This window comes from Echiichthys vipera (assembly GCF_963691815.1).
Source record: "Echiichthys vipera genome assembly, chromosome: 23".
Classification (NCBI taxonomy): Eukaryota; Metazoa; Chordata; class Actinopteri; order Perciformes; family Trachinidae; genus Echiichthys; species Echiichthys vipera.
In genome coordinates this window covers 12,589,542-12,613,302 of record NC_139848.1, presented here as the reverse complement: position 1 = coordinate 12,613,302, position 23,761 = coordinate 12,589,542, and the positions used below count along the sequence as shown (strand labels likewise).

At 40.7% G+C, this 23,761-nt stretch overlaps 1 protein-coding gene across 1 annotated transcript in view; it reads right to left on the bottom strand.

Moving 5' to 3' along the window:
• The window catches only part of LOC310964771 (cilia and flagella-associated protein 47-like), a gene marked incomplete at both ends in the record, with an annotated part of 63,013 nt that overhangs the window by 21,966 nt on the left and 17,286 nt on the right, over window positions 1-23,761 (bottom strand). Inside the window, 24 exons of the mRNA XM_083938029.1 lie at window positions 48-274; window positions 637-742; window positions 2,895-3,031; window positions 4,596-4,657; window positions 6,375-6,461; window positions 6,652-6,740; window positions 7,633-7,783; window positions 9,635-9,747; window positions 10,287-10,421; window positions 11,890-11,998; window positions 12,467-12,572; window positions 14,667-14,853; window positions 15,360-15,455; window positions 15,599-15,680; window positions 16,255-16,392; window positions 16,822-16,893; window positions 16,979-17,204; window positions 17,344-17,463; window positions 18,424-18,524; window positions 18,886-18,998; window positions 20,276-20,393; window positions 21,050-21,275; window positions 22,125-22,341; window positions 22,612-22,697. Coding sequence (XP_083794155.1) covers window positions 48-274; window positions 637-742; window positions 2,895-3,031; window positions 4,596-4,657; window positions 6,375-6,461; window positions 6,652-6,740; window positions 7,633-7,783; window positions 9,635-9,747; window positions 10,287-10,421; window positions 11,890-11,998; window positions 12,467-12,572; window positions 14,667-14,853; window positions 15,360-15,455; window positions 15,599-15,680; window positions 16,255-16,392; window positions 16,822-16,893; window positions 16,979-17,204; window positions 17,344-17,463; window positions 18,424-18,524; window positions 18,886-18,998; window positions 20,276-20,393; window positions 21,050-21,275; window positions 22,125-22,341; window positions 22,612-22,697 — 3,104 coding nt within the window. The remainder of the gene's footprint in view (window positions 1-47; window positions 275-636; window positions 743-2,894; window positions 3,032-4,595; window positions 4,658-6,374; window positions 6,462-6,651; window positions 6,741-7,632; window positions 7,784-9,634; window positions 9,748-10,286; window positions 10,422-11,889; window positions 11,999-12,466; window positions 12,573-14,666; window positions 14,854-15,359; window positions 15,456-15,598; window positions 15,681-16,254; window positions 16,393-16,821; window positions 16,894-16,978; window positions 17,205-17,343; window positions 17,464-18,423; window positions 18,525-18,885; window positions 18,999-20,275; window positions 20,394-21,049; window positions 21,276-22,124; window positions 22,342-22,611; window positions 22,698-23,761) is intronic.

Sequence of the window (23,761 nt, the reverse complement as noted above, 5' to 3'; positions counted from 1 at the left end):
CTACTGTAAAGCCAAACATCTGCATTCCAGAGTGAGTTTGTGTCTACCTGTTGTTTGAAGAGCTTGCACACAGCTGTGGTCGCCCTCACAGTGCTGCTATGTAAAGTGTGCGTCAGCATACGCCTCCTGTGTTCGTCGGTGCTCATGCTTTGCTGTCCCCAGAAGGCCAGCGCTTGCTCCCAGGCCATATTGACCAGCGGCACACGCATCAACTCATCACACACCTGCCCCACCTTGCAGTGTAGGCTTAGTAGTGATACACACACAGCTGGGTCTACTGGTGAAAAAAACCCATCAAGGTTGACATTATTTGATTCCCAATTCACATGAATACACTTCTTCATATTTAGGTGATGCAGATAAAGAGAAAACATTACTACTGGAGGCAGTCAAAAATTATAAGAACATAATGTTCATGTTTTTGGCTTTGCATCAGGATCGATTTTGGAAGATATTTGTATTTAAATGTTTAACGATTTAATGATAACTTATGTTGGTGTCCTGCAATGGTGAGTGATGCACATAAAAATAAGTTGAACGCAAAACAGCTCCAATAAATAACATTTGTTTTGCCCAGATTGTGTTGTGAGGCCCTCATACACTTTACAAGCATCATCTGGGTGAAAGGCTTCCTACCGGAGTTGTTGGGGATGGAGTCTATGTTAGAACTGGGCCTGGCAGTGAGAGGGGAAGGAAGAGGCAACTCTGCTCTGGCTTTTATCATGTAGACCATGTCTCCCACCTAGAAGGACACAGAGACAAACATGGTTGTGAAAGAATCAGGCCCACTTGGTTAAATATTAACTCTGACTTTACTATCTAGTTTTACTGTCCTCACAAGGATTTGCAATTACGCTAGGATTGTGAAGTCCTCCAATAAACACAAGGCAGAACTGTTCTATGATATTTAATTAGGTATCACAATTTGTGTAAAAGTGCAACAAAAGCAGCAGTCAGAAAATACCTAATACACAAAACATAGGCATAATGTAAAGCCACAATAGCTAGAAATGCTGAATCGTAGTGCTAGCTACTTAAGCTTATAGCTATATTAGATATATTGATTCCTTTTTTAAATGTATTTTTCAGGAGATCGAAGAACAACAGTTTTATTCTTCTTATAATATCCAAAAAGTGCAAAAAATACAAAAATGCTCAAGGACAAATAGTGTCCGATGCAACAATGCAGGGAGATAAGTTGTAGCAGCAGAAGCAGTCACACTCTACCACGCTTCAGTTACTCTGTGGGAAATTCCCCGCTCGAAAGGCAGCGACACACCAACCGACTTCAAAGTGGTGACAATGGTGTTGCGTCACCTCCTACTGCCTGTGTCTCGTCCAAAAAAATGGCACTTGAACCCACCACAAAGACTGCCGCTGACAGCCAACTAGCATGTAGGTTCTGCGCTGGTATGAAGAGGAAATAACTCTCCACACCAGCAGGCTCTGATGGCGATCCGACTTGGGGTGACTATCGGCTTGGCGTGTCCCTGCCTTAGTACTGTTAATTGTGCACTGCAGTGGCCCCACAGGAGGAGCCACTGCAGTGCACAATTGTACTGAACATGTTTACATGCACTCAAATAGTGGGCAGAACCCTGGCAGAGAAAAGCTGGATGCAGTTACACATCTAAATTTTTGAAAAATTCTCTCACACCCAGGTGGAAAAGTCAACTGTCAGACCTTTAATATGGTTCTCTGACTTATCAAACCACTCCCACATTATCAAAGTCATTATTTGCTGCTGTGCGTAGCCATGACATCTAAATATTAACAGGTTGCAATATTGTTAATATCAAGATAGGACAAATGTTATCACCTTTATAACAGTATCGTTGTTAATATATGATAGGCACAATCCTGATCCTAATGTGTAAACAATGTAATGAAAGCACAATATGTGCAGGTGTTGCACTATAAGTCAAATTATCTATGTATATAGGTACGTAATTCTGACACAATAATAATAACACTTTGTTTTATTATAGTCTGTGTGCGTGCGGAATTAGCAAGTGGTATTTGAGTATTGGCTCTGATTGGCTCCAACCATTTCCCCTTTTGTACTCTGCTGTGATGAAAACAAAATTGAACTGACAACAAGCGTATATAGAAGCACACTGTCATGATTCCATCATGGCAGCCCTTCTCTTCCCTTTTGTTTCTGTGTTTTGTCTCCCTCTGTCTGTGTTTCCCTGTATATCTCCCCTCTCTGTGTTTGTCTGTTTTGAGCTGGAGGCGTGGTTTTCCGGGCAGGCTGATCCAAGTGGAACTCACGGGCACTAATCACCTCCTTTCCTGTTTATTAAGACGGACCTGAGACTCATTTGTTACCAGATTGTTTCATCAGCAGAGCGGTAGTGTATTGTGAACCTAGGCTCCTTATGTACTCAGATTCACGGAGAAGTGTAGAAATAACTATTAGTAATTGCTTCTGTGCTTTTTGCTTCAGTCACCCGTTATCCTGTCGACCTGTCTGCCTGCCTGCCTTCCACCCGCTTGTGCTCTCCCTGTGGCCATCATCTCCAGCTCATTAATTGTTTGGAACCTGGAGGACGCCATCACCACGTGGAGGAATGGACCTTCGGAGATTATTGACTGTGCACTTTGTGAAGCGAGTTTTACTTATTAAAATTCTTAAACCTGACTCTGTGTTCGTGTCTGCATTTGGGTCCCAGTTCTCAGCGTTTCCCGGTAACCGTTCGTGACACACACACACACACACACAGACACACATTTTTTGGATGGAAAAGATATAAACCTCTCTTCAGTAAGTGTTCAAAGCTCTTGGAAATTTAAAAATTCAAGTTCATATTCAATTATTTAAAAAAAAAAATCTAACTGATATGGAATTGAGACACACACACACACACACACACACACACACACATACTGACCTTCTGGCAAACTAGCAGTACAGAGCAGTACTTGGTGCCTGGGAAGAAGGGCAGGTAGTGGATGTTCAGAGTGTCTGCTTGGCCTGATTTTAGACAAATACTCCTCACTGCACTCAGGAACTCACTGCCTTCACCATCTGGGCACACACAAAAATAAACACATGAATAAAGGTAATATACTCACACACAAGAATAAACAGTACTTAAGGCCTTTACGCACTGGGTATGATGAACAGCGCCAAAATGTGACACCCTCTGCAAATATTCATACTGAATACGGAGTGGATCTTTGAACCTTTGTCAAGGTTGAAAGGAGTAAACTTGGCTGTCTCTACTGTCTCTGCTGTCTCTGGTGTCTCTGCGAGCTCCAGCTCCATGTTGTTGATTTATAATCCTCATGCCTTCACTTTGTGGTGCAAAATCCCAGAAAATCTATCTCTTATGTGAAAGTACTCATGACAAAAATAGCAGTTTGAAACAAAAGAAAAAATAAAGAATAAAAATATATAAACACTGTTGCCCATTAAGTTGGAATAAAATATTTTTTACCTCTTCTCCTCTCACACTACCTCTCTCAACATGACCTGGCAATGACACTTAATTGAATCTTGATTGTGACAATGTGATTTATCCTTGATAGATAAAGTGTATATCTTCTCAAAACTTTGAGCAATCTCTTCCAAACAAATCACAAACATTTTTTCCCTTAGATTAAAGATACGTTGTTTCTAGGGGTCTCTTTGACGGTAAGATGTAACTGCAGGAGAGCCTGTTCTTTCAGAGCCCTCCATCTTGTCATGGTTGCTATGTGGTTGACTTTTTTTTTTTAAACCACACACACACATGTTCCTATTATACTTCTGCACTTACTACAAGCCTGACAGATAAACGTTAGTGACAAGCTCGGCCGGCAGACCAACAGCAGACCAAAAGTGGTGAAATATGTACTGCTGTGTGTATATTTTATTGACTAAATACGCGCTAGAAAGCTTCATCTTTTGTTCAGAATCAGCTCCTTATCACAGGTAACCGGAGCAACTTCCTTCTCATACATCCCCACAGCGCTGCACACAGTCAGACACTCAGCTTCTACTGACTTCAAAGGGGAAGCATAGAGCAGGTTGTTCCACTGCAGCCAAACTAGTCTGTCATTGGATAAATGCAGGGCTTTGTCCCGCCCATCGGTGATCAGCGTCTCTGGGTGTCTATGGGACAGTGGGCTGTGGTGCTTTCACCCAAAACAAGTTATTTTGGAAGTACAGATGCAAAGACAGCACTTCTTCGCTAACAATACCAGCTTTAATAAAGTATTTATTGTTGGTCCAAGGCCGTTTAAGCAGCCTAGCTCTGCTGCCATTGAGAGGACACTGGTCAAGACCCTGGAAAAGACGCCTAGTTGGTACGACAAGGTCACAGATCATTTTGTTGAAAAGGAACGAAGGGTAGAATTTACATATAAATAAACAAACACATTTATGATGTAGGCCGGAAAAATCAGCTTCCCCTCCTTGAAAGACCAGCAGCCACCACTGCTTTACATCTAGGAAGGAAATGTCGCCAAAGACTCGCTCTTTAAGTCACCCTTTGATAGATTGTAACTTAACAGCCAATTAACTAGATGGAAATCTTACAGATGACAACTTCAATCACAAGAAAACATGCCCTAGGTGTAAAGACGTGCATTTGTGCGGCCGTACTTACTGACAACTGAGCACTTCCCTTCCATCTCCCCACAGCTCTTGTCTGATGTCATCTTCTTTATACTGAAAGAGGGAGAAGGAGGGGAGGGGGAATATCCTAAGTATACATAGAATATGGATATTATACTACACAACCTGATTCAGCTGCACCATAAATGACCTCAGTCCTACTTCAAATCCTCATAGTCGACTCCTGATTAGCAGGAGGTGCTGGTATGTTTGGCTTTGAAGATGTCTCATGTGGTGAGAGATACATACTTAATAGCTATTCTTGATGACAACCCAGTACTCTCCTGAAGAACAACCAGCCTCTCTTTACCTTTGCCTACTTTCTGAAGCAGTGGAGGAAAAGGAGGAACACCCTTTTGGCCAAATAAGCTCTTTTGATTAAGCTATTCTAAAACAACTGATTTCATAAGTAATTCAGCTTTAATGAGTAGTCGATAACTTTTTTTCATTTTGCTGAAACTGTCACTGTATCCTGACATTCTGTGAAACAATCACGTAGCTCTAGGATCTACTAGTTTCCACTGCAACGGTCCTAAGATAACCTATGAGAGCGGAGTAGTCTCTGACGCAGTGTCAATGACTGCTCTGCACTCTGATTAAACTGTGAAACTAGGCAGCGCAGATCAAATCAAATCAAGATTCTGTTACTGCACTGCCTATTTCTCGCAGGAAGTGTTTTCAGAAACATATTTTAGTGTAGTGGTAGCTGTAAAATGAGAACGCTTGTGAATAAGTTGAGCCAAAATCCAGCACCGCCAACCAGCCGGCCGGCCATGTGATTATCCTAGAGGTCACAACAAGTCATTTTATAAAGTGTCAGGTTTCAAAAAAGGATGAAAAGGAAAAAGCCGACCTCCCGAGCTGTTGTCTAAGCCAGTATTAGATGTATTAGGTGTAATAACAGGGTGAATGTATAGGTGACCAACTGTTTGTTTATTCTTCTTCTTATCTATTTAAAAAAAAAAAGGAAAAGGAAAAAGCCAAAGCATCTCCATCTCCCCCCTGGTTGCAGTATAGGTCATAAGTCCCACCCTCTCCACATTTGCGGATGGTACACGCGCCAAACTAAAAACTCAAAGTACACTAAAAATAAATGTTGGTATAATAAATTGTTTCTGTCAATGTAGGTATTTTTTAACACGCTCATGTTTGTTCAAGTGTTTGTTTTTCTTGTACGTTTAGTTTTAATAAAATTGTATGGACGTCACTTCCACAACCACAGAATCCGGTTGTAAAATGATGCATGGAGGAAGTGGAGCCGCGTTGTCCAGTCTATGTTCGGATCGTTATACTTATATTGATTTTACCTGTGAGAGGTCAAGGGACCTCTATGAATATGGTTTTTCCCTCAACAAAATTCACCCTAGCTTTGGAGTGTTATTTAGCTCCCTTCCCGACAAGATACCATGACGTGCTACTTTGTTATTCACTATAGCCTTAAAACTAAGCCCACTACAGCTTCTGAAAGACAAAAAAGGTTGGCAGGCTTTTAATAGGAGAACGTTAAGAGATTACGCTAATTGAATCTAACTGTCTGCTGGCTGTAGCTTCATATTTGATACATATGAGAGCGGCAAATATTGTCTCATCTAACTTTCAGCAAGAAAGCTGAGAGCTGTCAAGCAATTCAATGTCAAATTATTCCTTTAAGTGTGTGTGTGTGTGTGTGTGTGTGTGTGTGTGTGTGTGTGTGTGTGTGAGTGTGTGTGTGTGCGTGTGTGCGTGTGTGCGTGTGTGCGTGCGCTAGTGTTGTAAACAGTGCATGTATTACTTGGCATTAGAGGAGGCCTTTTGAAGGAAGCTGTCCATTTTCTTTTCAGGCTCCAGTGGGTCGAACGGGGACTCCACCAGCACCACCCTAAACACATAAGCAAATACACACACACAAAGCAGAAACCTGTGTAAATGAACCCCTTATTATCTGGATTCTGTTTTTTTTTTTTATTTAAGTGCATAGACCCTTTGAAACTTTCACCTTAGTGTCAAATGGTGATTCTTAACGGTCCCAAATTGAGTATGTGCGTGTGGGAGTGGGCACAGATACCCACCTGAACATAGCTTCTTTGTTGAAAGGGTTAGTTATGGGCACTTGGATCACTTGCAGCTGGTAGCATGGAGACTTGCACTTGACAGTGTTCTAGTGAGACAATAGAAAGAAGACATTCTGATATCTAGTTGCCACCAGTCGTTAGCAGTAGCCTCTCTGAGAAACACACTGCACTGCGGTATATGCGATGTGTGATAGACATAGCATGTAAGTGAGTCAGTGAGAAGGACACGGCTAGCAGGCTATTAACAAATCAGTAAGTGAGGTTTTCAAGCCAACTGGAATCAGTTAGAACGGACATCATCCGCGTGTACCCTGCCAGCTTTCTAGTACAAAGTCAGTGTAATCATTTCACTGACTTTGTACTAGATTACACTGTAAACTATGATTGAACCCATGTGTGAAAAGTGCTGCTCATTGCGCGGAGAATTCACTGTGATGGGTCTGAACGTGGAAGGAAACAAACATCAGAGGGTGAAGAAGAAGGGTGATTTACATAAAGACCGCAACATTGTTTATGACCAAATTACAAACCAACTCAGTGATTGCAGTGTAAGCCGGGTCATCTCTGGCCACATGCCCGCTCTAGTAACTTACCAGTAAGTAATCATGTGTGAAGGAGAATCACAGAGGCGATTCTAGAGTCTTTTGGGGCCTTGGGCAAAAATTCACAGGGGGCCCCTCGAACGAGCATTCAACACCATTATGTTATAAATAATCTGACATCAACAAAAAACATTTTTATACATCAATAACTTTGCTTTCAAAGTTAGTTATTTTTCCTCGGGAGGCCCCTACTGGCCTGGAGTCCCTAAGCAGTTGCCAGCCTTGCCTGCTGGCAAGCAGTGTCTCTGGGGAAACCCTGGACGATGTCCGCACCTGATTCTCCTGACATTGTCCGGAGTTCAAATGAGAAAACGCCTTTATGTAAGTGTAAATGTAGCATGGCAGTGAGTCCAACCCTTTAAATTCATTCACTCACTGTGGGCGTGATGTGACTGACGTGGGTCTTCAGATTGAAGGCAAGAGTGGTGCCGCACAGGCCAAAAGGAGAGCTGGCGATGAGCAGAAGGACCGCCTCCACGGGCTGCATAATGGAGCAGCTGAAGTGGACAGTCAGTTCAGTGCTCCCCCTGTGAAAAGCACCACAGAAAGCCACAAAAAAATGATCTGTTCTACAAGAACCAGAGTGCCCTCCGCAGTACGTGTACAACTCAATCATTTTATTGTACAACCTACACTTCTTAGGTAATGACACTAATGAATCAGCAGAATTTGAATACCGTTTCTGCATAATGGCATTGTCATTTCTGAGAAAAAAGCTAGGGATTCAAAATGGGACTTGTACATTTTAATGAGCCACAGTCTCAAGTCAAAACCACTTTGACTCAACTTTGGCTGAGGAGGGGGCTTTCACCCAAAACAAGCTATTTTGGAAGTACAGATGCAGAGACAGCACTTCTTCGCTCAAGTCTTAATTGTTGATGTACACTACAAAGGCATACACCATGTTTCATAATTAATTGCACAAGACTCTTTCTTTTTTTTCAGGATTATTCATGCTTTAACCAGAAAAAATATGCCTGTAAACACACAAGGCAAGGCAATTTCATTCAGGATCCCATTGCAGCTATATGCATAATGAAGTACAGTACTATACTACTGCTCAAGTATAAGAGTAAGATGTACTGTATGTTTCTTTGACCTCTGACGCTCCCTCCGCCTGACACGTGCGCTGAGAGAGAAATGCTGCGTTCCGGTGCCATGGAAAGTTCCGCTTTGACAGGCCTTCCAGTGCACTTTGCCTAGTTGGAGGTCAGAAACTTCCGACTTCCCATGGCACTGGAATGCAGCATGTGCAACACAACTGAAACGGAGCGAGGGATAACAGGAAGGAAGCTCGGCAAATAATGTTATTCAGATCGAATAAAAGACCTTTATCAGAAATGTATGAGAATTGAATATTGATGAGTTTTAACACCTGGTGGGTTTATTTTAAGTATGCCATACACATATTAGAAGCATTTTAGGAATACAAAAGAAAGCCAGAAAGTAAAGTTATCAAATGATTGACAGGGGACTGATAATTGGCTTGTTGGGGTCTTAAACAGGTTTCAAAATGCAATAAATTAGATTACAAAGAGTTCGCAAACACCCTGTTATACAAACTGTCATAGGACGTTAATGTTAATTATGTTTATGCTGTACAAGAATTTTATAATTTAATTCAAGTCTAGTTCCTAATGCATTTTCCTTCAAAAACCTCTGCATTAGGAACTAAACTGGAATTAATTAAAACAATTCTCTATGATGTAAGATACTTTACAAACAAAACCTTGCAACTTTTGTAAAAATGTGTACTGTAAAAAACTGGGAATTGTACAACATAAACATAATTAACATTTACGTCCTATGACAGTGTTTGCACAGTCTTTCTATTTCTGATAAAGGTCTTCGATCTAAATAACTTGCATGTCCAACACTAACCATGTTGACAGGGCATCCTGAGCCTCAGTAATGTCAAACGTTTGCTGAATTAAATTAGTTTTTCCTTTACTTCTATTTGGAATATTACTATTAATTAATGTACATTTTGGAACTACAGATTTATACTGTTTTGAGGGGTGACGCAGGAGGTATATGTCGTCAGTGAGTTAGGTTTGGGCTATACTGTGAGCTACTGTATACTGTGGGCTATACTGTCCCATTTTATATGTATATATATTTTATATATATATATATATATATATATATATATATATATACACACACAGTATATTGAGATATTGATATTGCTGGAAAGTTTAAATCACGCTGAATAAGTGAGTTTTGACTCTGAGAGGTTTTTGAAGGAAAATGCATTAGGAACAAAACTGGAATTAATTTACAAAATTCCCAATGATGTAAGATACTTGCATTTTTTGTACCAATGTGTACTGTAAAAAATGTATTGTCATTTTTATTATCTAGGTAAAAAAACATACTTTGGAGGTATGGTGACAGTAGATCCATCAGGGAGGGAGAAGAGATGGGCATCCTCTCCTACAAGCAAGACTTGGTATTTTATCGTCTGAGAGGATGGGCTTTTCAGACGCACCTGTAGCACAAGAACACACAAAGACACACAGAAACACATAGAAAGTCTTTGTCCATAAACATGCAAACACAGGTGGGGACAAACACAAACACAGACAAATGCCGCTGCCAGACAATAATACATCGATGAAATCCATCTTCCTTAGCATAGACAAACTGACACCTATTTGTGTTAGGCTTGTAATGTGACTTAACCGGATAATACGGTTCATTACCCACATGGATATTTGTCTGTGTGTTCGTAATTCTGTAACTGTGAGTGGGTGTGTGCCTATAATCCTATCAATGCATTAGTGTGTCTTTAATCCTGTTATTGTGTGTCTGTGAGTGACATTATCTGTCCAGGAGCTTATTATCTAAGCCATTTTCAGTCTCCGACTGCTTATTTATTTGATCTAGAGGGCATGCTGTTAAATTTGTATTCAGGTGTCTTCTAAGAACAAAGTCGTTGCTCTGTGTGTGTGTGTGTGTGTGTGTGTGTGTGTGTGTGTGTGTGTGTGTGTGTGTGTGTGTGTGTGTGTGTGTTTGTGTGTGTGTTACCTGCTTGCTGAAAGTGCTGTGCAGGCCTCCTGACAGAGTGATGGTGCGCAGTGGCAGGTACTGAGGCAGCCGCTCAAACAGGTGAACACACAGAATTAACATCTGCACTGGATTGGGGTCTGACAAGTCTGTGGGCTAAACACACCACACACACTCAGGAACGCAGGAACACACTGGGATAAATGAAGTGCTGCCTAATCTCAGACATTATCATGATATATTCAACATCTTCAGTTGCTAAATAGGTCATTCATTAAGGCAATCAATACAGTAATAAGCTAATAATTCTCTGTCAAGTAATTAGCTTGCACTTAAAATGTGGATGGTATTGATGAACATAATATATCTTAAAGTATATACTCTCATTATATATATAGTATATGCATATGTTTTGACCACCACAGCAGTTGGTTTGGCCACTATGTGAAGTCAGGGTTAAAACCAGGCTTCCTGCTGGACTGAGCTGAACCTGAAAACTAGCATGACCAAGCTGTTATGAAGGAATGTGTTTCCATGGTAACTGAGCAATTCAGACCTCCTTTTTATGAAAATAAGCCTGATTTAAGTAGATCTAAGCTTAGGCCCTGTTTAGACATGTTTCTGTTAATACATCCGTCCTGAGTGATCAGATCACAAGAGGACAGTCTTAAATACAGGTGTGAAAAATTGAGGACGCATTGAGATCTGACCCCTCAAACCATATTCCTAGGGGGCTTAAGCCGCATGTGACCACATTAATTTGCATCCTGAACCCCACCGAAGGACTGCTTACTCAACATGTGCTCATTCACTGTCCATGACGTCGGCGCTTCAGGTATCTCCGTGGCCCTTTTTTCTTAAACATCCTTATTTTGAAAGTATTTCTCATGTCTCAGAAACCAGGTACCCACGTATTGTGTGTTTTGGATGTTATTATCATACTGTCTGCGATGTGTAAGTGTTTGTTCCCCTATACTTATCCAGCTCTCTGGAGTTCTTCCGCTGGTTCTTACATAGGCGTCTTATATAGGCTGGCCAGCAATCCCAGAAATCGTATTTTTAGGTTCATAAAATGTACCAGAGTGCATAAATATGTAGGATACATTGCCGCAGATATTCCTGTAGTTTCTGTGTAACGTGTGCTGTTGCTATTTAAAAGAAAAGTAACGTTCATCAGTACACAAACACATTTTCGTATTAGGGCTAAGTTTGAAAAAAAAATGTATGAGATTGAAGTGGCGTATCTACGAGAAAAAAGCCACAAAGTTGGTTTTGTTTCACACCTCCAGTGTTTTGTTTTACACTGCGTGTTGAACTTCAGCGCATCAGGATCAACACATACACTGCATGCCGTGTAGGCTACTATGTCTGCAGCAAACTCAAAGTTTAGAAAGTAATCTCACGTTTCTGAGTAATGACTGAGATTTACACACAACAATAACAAAAATCAGATCACAAGTGGCCCCCGAAGAGGCACGTGGAGACGGTGTGAACAGACGTACGGAGAGCTGTCCACTTGTGATCTGATCCCTCCCTTGATGTTAAAACCAGGTGAAAACAGGCCACTTGTTTATCTGGTAATCCTGTCATAAGAAACACCCCACTGGTCCCATCTGGTGTCTACCTGAACATCTAGGTTGAGAAAAAGAGCAGTTAAGGCCTGGACCACTATGATGTTGTTGTGAAGGATCTGTTCCAGGCTGCAAGTTGTGGTGTACATCCTCCGGAAGTGGCTGCAGATCTAATTAGAAACAGAGCAGGCAAGAGGAAATGTAAGACTCCAACATAGTGTATTTGTAACTCCATGATTCATTTGGATTCTTACTTTCATAGACACTTGTTTGCCTGTTACCCATTGCTCAGTAGCAAATCCCATCTGTCAAATTATAGCAGGTAAAACACCACTCTTTCTCTCTCACACACAGACACGCGCGCGCACACACACACACACACACACAAACTGGTACTTGGCATGATAATAGGCTCCCCTAATCTTATTCAGGGCTAATTGCATCCTTATCACATCAATCACAGTACCACTTAAAGACATTAACCACCATCCCTCACTGACACACACACACGCACACACGCACGCACGCACGCACGCACGCACGCACGCACGCACGCACGCACGCACGCACGCACGCACGCACGCACGCACGCACGCACACACACACACACACACACACACACACACACACACACTGACCAGATAGGGGCAGTAGGCAGCAAGCAGAGCAGCTAGCACCAGTCCATCTGTCAAGTCCAGGTCAAAATTCACTATCCAGCGTGCTGATGGGACACCACCTTCGAAGCATTAACATGCAGAAATGATAATCAAAGGTAACCTAAAAAAAAAATCTTACCGCAGAATGAAGTTTTTAAAATTGGTAAGACACATTTCTTAATAGCTTGAGTCAAACTGAACTAAACTGACCACACAAAGTGGATTCAGTGACATCTTTCCAAACCTAAAACCAGTGTGTTATTAATTTTTACTCTCATATGCAAGAAAAATGCTGTACTGTGAAGCCACGCAGTCGTATAAAGAGAGCACCACGACACCAGCACACTGAAGCAGACCAAAGAGTAGAACACAGAAAAGACACAATCAGCCTTTGATGGGCCAATATACATGAGGCATTTTTAAGTTGTTGGTTTTTTTTATTTGTATTTATTCTTTACACACTAAAACCTCATGTACCAAAACCCTAAACAAAGTCTAAATCACACTTCCTTGCAAAACATTGCACACTGTTGTTATGCGACATTATTTTTATTCAAAATATCTTGTTTCAATCCCAAATTGGTACGTACACACACACACACACACACACACACACACACACACACACACACACACACACACACACACACACACCTCCTAACACCTTTCCTAAGTGCTTCCCCTTATAGTTAAGATTAGATCCTGGTAAAGATAACAGTTATTCACAAAGCATCTTAACCCTTAAGAGCGTTCGAAAGGTGATAAGGAGTGGGGAAGAGGAGGGAATGATAGAAATACAAAGAGGTAGGAGAAACATCGTCCAAATGCTAAATGACAGTGAGTCGATGAAACACTATAGATTAGTTCATGCGGGAATAACGTTTGTGGTCGATGTAATTAGAGAGGCTCTCACATCTCCCGCCAGAACGCCACAACGCAGTATGAAATGAAATGAAAGTGATCACACTATATTTGGCAACTGGGAAAATACAACAGCGCAGCAGTGACGACTTTCATCAGCAGGGTGATCACAAAAACAATCAGAGCGCGCTCACAGCCTCATATTATGAGACAGTTCATTTCATTTTAACTGGATGTTCACACTTTCACAAAAGGGACCCGGTGTACTTATACAGGCTGGCCAGCAATCACAGAAACTGATGAAAGCTGAGCCATTTCCCCCGGTTCACATCAAATAGATTACCAGCATGGTAAATAAACAGCAAACAAATAAAAACAACTTAAACGAGACTAGAATCTATGACTAGGCCTATCAATTTCGCATTATATGCCTATTTTCATTGAAAGAGCTTTTTTTGTTAGTTTTTTTTAAATCAACCAAAAAGCATGCGTCACACTAAGCCGACAGAGCAAGTTTCCACAGTCTATGGGATACTATTGTCCATAAATTAACGCAACAAGGTTCCAGGTTCGCAACCCGGCTCGGGCCTTTCTGTGTGGAGTTTGCATGTTCTCCCCGTGTCTGCGTGGGTTTTCTCCGGGTTCTCCGGTTTCCTCCCACAATCCAAAGACATGCACATGTTAGGTTAATTGATGACTCTAAAATTGCCCGTAGGTCTGAATGGTTGTCTGTCTCTGTTCGTCTCTATGTTCCCTGCGATATACTGGCGTCCTGTCCAGGGTGTACCCCGCCTCACGCCCGATGTTAGCTGGGATCGGCTCCAGCCACCCCGCGACCCCGACAGGGATAAACGGTTGAAGATGAATGAATGAATGAATGAATGAATGAATAACCCCTTGAAGGTTAATATGATCCTGAACATAACTAAAGAGGACAATGTTATCTATTTTGGGGAGCTCTAATATCTTAGTAGTACATTCCCAGCTAAAGGAAAATCCGAGAATGTTATCGTAATTTTCCAGGACAACACAAGATTTTCCAGGACATTTGACTTTTCCTCCCATTTGCCATGGCTTTTCCATAACTGGTAAAACGGTCAACTGTCATTTCAGGACGCGCGGAAAACCCTGCCCGTGTTTGTTTTGCTAGATATTTGTAGAGTTTTGTATTTGTGGGTTCTGTGTTTAGAGTTTTGAGAATATGTGTGAAAACAATTATGATTTCCCTGTGTATGAGCACGGTACACATAAACAACAATTGAACTTTGAACCTTAAACAAAAGTTGAACATGCTACGTGTTTATGTGTCCTACCTGTTCCCCACACAGTCTTCCTCATGCTCTGGTAATGAACGTTAAGCCATGAGAGCAACTGGAGCTCGCAGGTTGAATAGATGTTACTGGCCAGTGGCTGTGAGCAAACAGGGAGGACTCCATCTATGTCATCACGGTTCAGAGTTATGTCCAAACCGCTCTCTGACACGCGACACAAAACCAGCACCTGAGTAGAAGAATATTCAACACTGGTCTTTATTTTAACAGGATGAGATTGATGTTTTTTTCAGCACTAATTTACATCCACACAGCTAGACACATTGACAAGCTGTTACCAATTACGGAAATGTTCACAGGCATCCATTTAGCTGTTAGCCGTCACGAACATTTGTCATGTCAAATGTTTTAATTTAACCTTTGATTTAAGCTTTATTTGTCCATCAGTCAATCAAAAATAATTATTTCTGACAACCACTGCCTGGAAGGGAGAGACGGGCATAAATATTCAGAAAGGTAAAATATTAAAAGTACGGGGGTACCACGGAGGGAAATTGCAGCTACATTCTACTAATTAGGTGTGACATAAATGTATTTTCAAGTAAAAAACGGGCTACGGTGCGGTACACTTCAGTAGAATCATAGTGACATAAGACGTGGTGAAATCATATCCATGAACAAACATGTAATCTCACAAGATGGAGGGTAAATGAAGACAAACAAAGACTTTTTCACCTTGTATATTTGCAGCAGCACGTCAGTCCAGGATCGTTTGCTCAGAGACTCATAGTCAACATTTCTGTAGTCAGGTCCATGTTCTTCCTCATTTGACTGAGAGAAATTCACATCATTATGTATATGGCACAATACATCATTAAACAATTGTTTTATGACTCCCAAAGCTCCAAAAATAGATATAGAGGACATAGAATTTCATTTTAATGGTGTTGGTCTAATGTGTACAGTGTCTGTACCTGCAGGGAGCACCAGTGTTTGAACTCCTGCATGTCTAGCAAGTACCCTGGTCTGATGTGACAAAGGCAGGCTCCCTGCACCCTGAACACAAAATTACAATGAACAAAAGTCACAAAAAGTTTCCAAAATGTTCCTTAAACCTTTTTCAGACATGGAAAATGTAACATTGCAGGCTTCATCTATCTGTTCAAATTGAACCTTGTTCTGTTGACGGCATTTAAGTCATACTTGCAGGGGTTAAAGTGGAATTTTGCAGGTGGAGGAACTCTAAAATTCCAGTTGTATGGGAAAAAACCTTTGAGCTGGGAGGGGCGGATATTTATCAGTTACTTTTGAAAATCACACAAATCCCCTTCACATCCACCATACACCACTTTTGTGTTCTACTGTTATTACAGATGTGTACTAGCACAGACACTCAACTGTCCTACTGTTACTACAGACATGTGAACTAACCACAGACACTCGACTGTCCTACTGTTATTACAGACATGTGAACTAACCACAGACACTTGAATGTCCTACTGTTACTACAGACATTTTAACTAACCACGGACACTCAGCTGTCCTACTATTATTACAGACGTGAACTAACAACAGGAGTCAGGAGTCAAACATTGTAGCATACTATCTACTGTATGTGTATAAGGCCTACCTGAGAAAAGTAAGCATAGCTTCATGCTGTAGAAGCAGCTGATTGGTGCGCTGGTCTATATCAGTGGAAAAAGTCTGACACCGAGGAAAACCAGGAATCTGTTTGCCTGTCAGGTGATGAAGCATATCCACTACAGACCTGAACAAAACAACAGTTACAGTTATGTCCATTGCATCTGGAGCCAGATCAATTCCCACAGATATGAAATAAATCCCACCAGAGCTTCAATTCCAGTGTCATTTACTATTTTTTGACCCATTTTAAAATCCCTAAATAATCAATAATTACTACAAACATTGTATACAACAAATCATTTGCACATGAGAGCCTCTGTTTATTCTCTATATCCCCAAATAAAAGTAGTATTGAGGCACAACATGCGTTCAAGGTGCACACTTTCATTCCCTTTTCATGACCTACGTTCCACGTTTTAAACGCCCACTTCTATATTATCTTGGCATGCTGTTAGCTGTGTCAGCCTTCACTACAATACTGAATGCACCAAAAAAACATTTGATCTATCTGCTCAAAGGGTGTGTGCTGAACATGCTTCACTCATATACACACCTGGTGTCTTTATTTTGACTAACTCGATAAGTCCGTCCACTGGAATGATTCATTTGAATTTTTGGTACAATCCTTGAGGGAGAGAGGGGGTATACATTATGATAGAAGAAGTCCCTTAAAGTGAAAATCATCCAACAAAAAACAGTCCTGGGTATACCTTCTAAGTGTGTGTGGCACAGATATAGGGTGGGGTCCACTCGGCCACCCAAAGAAGCTAAACCACCTTTCTACGGCCAATAATGCATTCTGGTAATACTGTCCCTCCTCTGAGTCGGCAGCGGGGAATTCTGGGGTGCCAAGATTGGTTTGGGTGTCTCTGTTAGGAGAGACGTCTGTATTCCTGCTTGCTTGAAGGCTTACGCTGTCACTGTCTGGAAAGGAGTCTAACAAGGACAGGTTCACACACAGCACTGTAACATAAAATACACTCTTGCTCAGACTTACACAAATATAAAGAGATACCCTACAACTATTACTAATAAAACGCATACATACATACATAGTATATGTAATTTTTCTGACCTGAGGTGGAGTTCTTGTTTGTTGAGCTGTTGTGATCAAATGAGGAGGAGGATGAAGTGGGACCAGAGATAGGACTTGGTGTGTGATAGCGCTGAAGGATTGCCTCAACAGCTGTGGCCCCTAAATGGAGGTCACATAATAACCATTTAGATGCATGCAGAAAAATGTTGAATAAATATACATGGCTGCAAACTCAAGTGGGAAGGAAAAGGTGATATCGCAGTGGTCTCTGTTATAAGCGTGTCCGATTGGCTGAAAGGTTTAATAGTTTGCAGACAGCACCATCTGATGAATAGCAGAAGCTAATCGCTATCCTAGCTTTCTTCTTTGTTTTCTTTTTACACCATCACACACCCATAACACTCTAAAACACAATTCATGTGGGTCATTCTAAGCGTGTCCCAGGTGTTTTCCTGCTGCAGTGCAAACTCTGAAAGAGTTTCCTTGTTGCAGTGTATGGTTGCGTCCGAAATTCCATAGTAACATGCTATTAAGTATGCTAAAAAATTATGTTAGATTTTTTTGTGTGTCCGAAACCTTAGTGTGTGATTTACATACGATTTCCAATCAAATATTACAGTATGCAACACTAGACACTACGCTGGGCACAAATATCCCACAATGCAACATGGTAGTAATGACAAAGCCCATAACAGACAAAAGGACAGCAGAGCCAGGCAGCTTTGCAACATCAATAACGCTTTAACTTACATTTTACTGATTCAAAAAAATCTGTGATTTTTTACACCTGTGACCATTTGACAAGTTGCTTACCTTTTCCAGTAATTTACTAGTTACTATGGTTACAGCTTTCAGGAAGTGATTCTGTAATTACAGCTCAATGTGTCCCAAATGATACATACTACTGTTTATTTACGCAAAAGTATGTGGAAGGATATTGAGTATGTAGTGCATAGTGTGTGATTTCGGAGGCAACACAGTTAACAAGGACCCGAGATGTTGCCAAGCAATGAAATTCCATTGTAAAATATCTATACTCATCAGTTTCCCCTTCAGTCTATCCGTGCTCCATAAATGTACATTGTGTCATGGATGTGTGTTTGTGTCTGTATACAGTACCAGTCCTGAGAACTATCTGTTGCTCAGAGCGGTGCAGGGCCATGTAGGGCCAGACGGTCAACAGACAGTTGTCAGCGATAGCACACAGCTTAACCTTAAACCTGGCAGCCGAGATAAAGAAAAAAACATAAAAAAACACAAGCTTGTAGACTGAATAAACTAAATGATAATGCTGATTAACGACCATCTGACGAGTCAGGTTATTGCAGTAGTGCTTGTACACATTAGGAATATAACGATACTGCACTAGATAGTATATTCGTAATACAAATATGTGAGAAATATGAGGGGAAGAGGAGGAATAGAAAAATAGCAGAAGGCTGCAACAGTAAAATGGACAAATAAGAAGGGGATTTTACCTTTTTTGTGATGGTTTGTTAGCAGGATTAAGGAAAGAGCAGGAGAAGAGAAAGAGACAAGAAAATGAGATGTAAGGGGTGGTGTTTCAGAAGAACCTGTTACCTGTTGTGGAGGTGGTCGGTGAAGGTGATGGTAGTGCAGAGAGACAGAGGAACAACGGAGCTGAAGGACACATTGCAGATCAGAGAGGTCACAGTGGCCTCCTGGTTCTGAATGCACCCTGGATGTCTCTGTGGTTGAAGATAAACAGAGATAATGGGATAATTCCAGAGATCATGATAATATTTCTGTTAAAGTACCCTCCAGGAAAATCAGTTATACTTATACATCATATTAATCCCGATTTGTGTCAAATACTACTGTTAACCAGATGGATTTGGAGACAGATCTGGATGCATTAAATGGCGTTTTACTCAAGCTGCTACAAGATCTACAAAAACTGATTGGGGAGCCTCATGTTGTAACTGAAATGTCTATAGATATGATGGCATCTTGACAGTGTGTGAATATAAAGTTAACAGCAAAATGAAATAGACACAGCATGGGAAAAATAAATCAATACAGATGACATTCAGTCATCTGGCAGCAAACAATACTATTTATTGTTATACACAGGGGGATTTGCAGAAGCTTTTACATTTTCATATAAAGTGAATCGTTAGTCTGTCTGTTCTTGAAAATGTTTGGATCACATCAGCGCTATCTTAAGCTTAAACTAACCCTACATGTTGGCGGATTTAGTAGCTTAATCCGTCCATTGAAAAATCCTTTTCTTTTAGCAGATACCTTAGTTACAAGCAGAATGAGCTAGCGAAGCAGTCTTGTGTTTATATGTGTGGTATACTTTATATTCAGTTTGGGAAACACAACTATTTCTGCAAAGCTAACGCTAGCTCAAGTGGCCTGGCTGTCTGACTCACTCAACACGGACTAGTTTATCACATTTCTATGGAACACTATAAACACTAGCAAAAAGTGTTTTATTTTGAGATTGAATCACCCCACAATATGAGCACATTTTAATTATGTATTGATTTTGTTGGTAACTTGTTTGTTTAATCGCAATATTAAGGCCAGAAAATATTTACTTGTTGGGGATGAAACTTATCAGATTCCATAACTCACCATTAAAACAAATACATGGCAGATTCTTGTAGAAAGCATTTAAACCACAAGGTCAGGCTGCTTGTGTTTTTCCCCAAGAAAGGGAAGTAGTCTTCTTTTCATTAATAATACAAGGTTAAATAGCGATTACCTGGATGTAATTCTCGTTCTATAAGTACAAGCACAGCCCCCCATCACTTAATATCACAACAGATCCGTCACTAAAAATTACTACGGACCCATGATTTAAAAGTCTAAGCTGTTTACGAGCATTATTTAACCGTGTATTATTTTGAATTAAGTTTTAATTATGTTTTACTTTACCACATGATACAAAACTGATGGACTTTTCCCAATAGTGTAAACTGGTCTGAGTACAGGGTTGTACCTGATCCTGAATTTGGGCGGGGATGTTGTTCCCCTCTGGAAAGACGATGGAAACAGGCTGTATCTTTGTCCCTTCCTCCAGTTCCACCTCATCCAATTCAGCTGAAACCACGGTTCCACTGCAAAGGTGAACAGACGGTGGACAGACGGTGGACAGAAGAAGAAACACATCACTAGATACAACATTCGACGTTTTGGTCCCCCACAATACTAAAAGCAACTTTGTCAATATTACTTGTGGCTACAGAGTATTTCTTTTTTATTGTTGATTGAAGATATTACAGCGTCCTAGATGTGTTTACTTGAAAAGATGCACTATGTTCCTCAATTCAATCACAGAAATTTGGGGTCAGAAATGCTGTCACAACTTAACAGTGCAACCAGATTGCTGTCCACTCCTAGTTGTCTCACAATGTAAGCAAGATTCACCATGATTGCATAGCTGTTAGTTAATGAGTCCTGGCATGCGTGATACAAATCCCGCTGAAATGAATAATGTAGTCAGTTTATGGTGTGGCAAATGTTTCCTCTGCATTCATTTAGCTCAAACAGCTCAACACAGTTGGTAAATAGCTACAGGCTAGAAAAATAACCCAGACAATAATCCATCAATGGCATTAATCAGATTATCCAAAAAGATGAAGGCTACAACTGTGATCTCAAAGCAGCTGTCTGTGTGTCATGATCCAAATAATCAAAAGGGAATGGAATGGAACCGTTTTTGGCCCAAGGTCAATAGAAAACACTGTGTCTGTGTGTGTGTATATAAACCAACCTCGGATATCCGACAGCCAGCAGGGTGATTGTAGCAGTTGCAATGCTTTCCAGGGGTACTGGTGTAAGGAGGATTTGAGGGGGGTAAATGGTGATGCAGGGAAGGTGGAGGGTAATGGTGATGGACAGCTCTCTGTAAGGTTGATGTCCCTTCTCTCCTCCCATCCCCTCCTCTCCCTCATCTCCCAAGTAAAGAGGGAGGGTCAGTTTGGTCAGTCTGCCAAACCCTAGGAGAAAAAAATGCACACAGGCCAGTCAGTGCAGACTAAAGGGGAATTTATAATTATGCATCCAGCACACAAAAACACCACAGTGGCAGAGAGGGGTCGGGCTGCTCATGTTTTTCCCCAACACATTTCCAGTGCCAGTTGTTGCTGTATAAAAAACATAAAGCAACTTGAAGAAAGACTTGGGAAATTTCTTTCTTTTCCGTAACATACCTCAAACAAAAACATCTCCAGTGCAAAGCCTCATCTCACGATGATCACACTCTCACAGTAATGAACATAAAACATATAATGAACATACGCAGACTGCAGGGAAGTAGTCTCCTTTTCATTAATGATACAAGGTTAAATAGAGATTACCTGGATGTAATTCTAGTTCTATAAGTACAAGCACAGCCGGATCGGATCCATCACTAAAAATGATTAAGGCCCCATGATTTAAAAGTCTAAGCCGTTTACGAGCATTATTTGAATGTGTATTATTTTAATTTAGATTGTTATTGTTTTACTTTATCCCTGTGTGCAATGAGGGGTGTTACACTCTATTAAGCTACGCCATATGCTTGGCATTATCTAGTTTTTCTGCAGGCTTGTGTGTGTTGGGGGGGGAGAAAGGGGTCAATTGTGATAAATTGTGATGTTGTGATTTGAGTGCGCCTGTAAGAGAAAACTCATATTTACAATGACATGACTGTGTGTGTTTTTGTGTGTGTGTGTGTGTGTGTTTGTGTGTGTGTGAGAGAGAGAGAGAGAGAGAGAGAGAGAGAGAGAGAAAGAGAGAGAGAGAGAGAGAGAGAAAGTAATCCATCACAATATGTTTGTTTGTGTGTGTTTCCAGCCATTTCTCACCTGTTGTGATAGCCTCAGGGCTGATGCTGATCGTCAAGCAGATGGACTGGCCGGGCCCCAGATTGCCTGATAATGGAGACACCATACATAGCTCCCACTCTCTTCTGTGCTGTGTTGGTACCGCTATTGCTCCGCAGTCAAACCACCAGTTTACATGTTTCCTGACACGCCTACGGCAAAACACACTCTCTTCACGCACTGCTTTCAGCTCCACTGTCTGCGAAAGGGAGACAAGAGTGAGAGACAGGATGGGACTTAAATAATAGACAGTAGAAGCATAGACGATAAGAAAAAAGGAAACAAGCTATATTGTACTTGTTCGGAAAGGTGGTAAAAAATTCAGTAACAGTATATATTGTAAGATGAAAAGAAGTGGAAATGAGGAGAACCATTAAGAAAGTTGAGGGAAATACTGAAAAGGGAAGAATAGAGTGGGGATGTAGGAAGGCAAGAAAATGATTGACTGCAAATAGGCCCTTGTTGATACCTTAGTGTAAGCATTAGACTGTGGTGCCAGGGGTTGCACATGGAACTCTAGGCTGGAGGGGGACATTTCCAGTGGGGCGCACAGCACTAAAAATATTTTAAAAACAGCAAGGGAAAAGAAAAACATTACATTTAGCTGTGTGAACCTACAGTAGTACAACTGCTGAATTCTCGCGATAACACGATACTTCGCGAGATCACGTGAGAGTCACGACATGTCACACGAAAAGTAATGCCAAAGATCTTTACAAAAGATATCACATTTAAGGTTTTTTACTTACATTAAATATTTACACAGCTAAAGGTCATATTTAGTATTACAAAACATATGTATTATTATTATTATTATTATTTATATTTATTGTTGTGGCTGAGCTGTGTTCCCAGATCTCTTAAGACAGAAACAGGTCTCAGAAAAAAAAGAATAGGATTTTCTTCTGATCCGACGTCTGAAAAATTCATTTTGGTTTCAGAATGTTCAGGAGATTTGTGGCTTGGGGAAAATGGGTCCAATATTTACTTCAGGGATTATGGGGCTCAGGGAAAAGGTCATATTCTGTGTTCACGTTCACTTCTCCCATTGGAATCAATATACTCAGGACCTGCTGCTAGTCTCCAAAAGAGGCGGGGGCTGTGACAAAACACATGACACAGATACAGAAAATGACTGAGTTGAATCGTCTTGCTTCTGATCCTGTCCCTGTTTGCGCTTCAGTTTCCAATGATACCTTCTGAGAAGGTTCTTTGTAAAAAACATCTGACGAGTCAGGTTACTGCAGTCGTAGGTGTGTGTAACACTTGTTCTGTACACATTCGTAATGTAAAGATATTGCGTGAGACAATAAATATACAATACAAATACTGCCTGAACATGTAGATATGCTGATATCTCTTAAAAAACATGTACATTCTAAACTAGGAACACAAGCCAAGCCTAATGGTTATTTTTTGTTTGTTTTTTTATTTAAAAAAAAGAAATGCGGATATACTCTACCTCAGAAACAATAATTCTTTAATTCAAAAAAGTAAATATAAGAAAAAAATGTATTTCTTTTATTGTATCTCTTTTTGTTAATATAAATTGTGGGGAAATTATATTGTGAACCCAGTATTGACAACTGTATCAAAGTTCAGAGTATCGTTACATTATT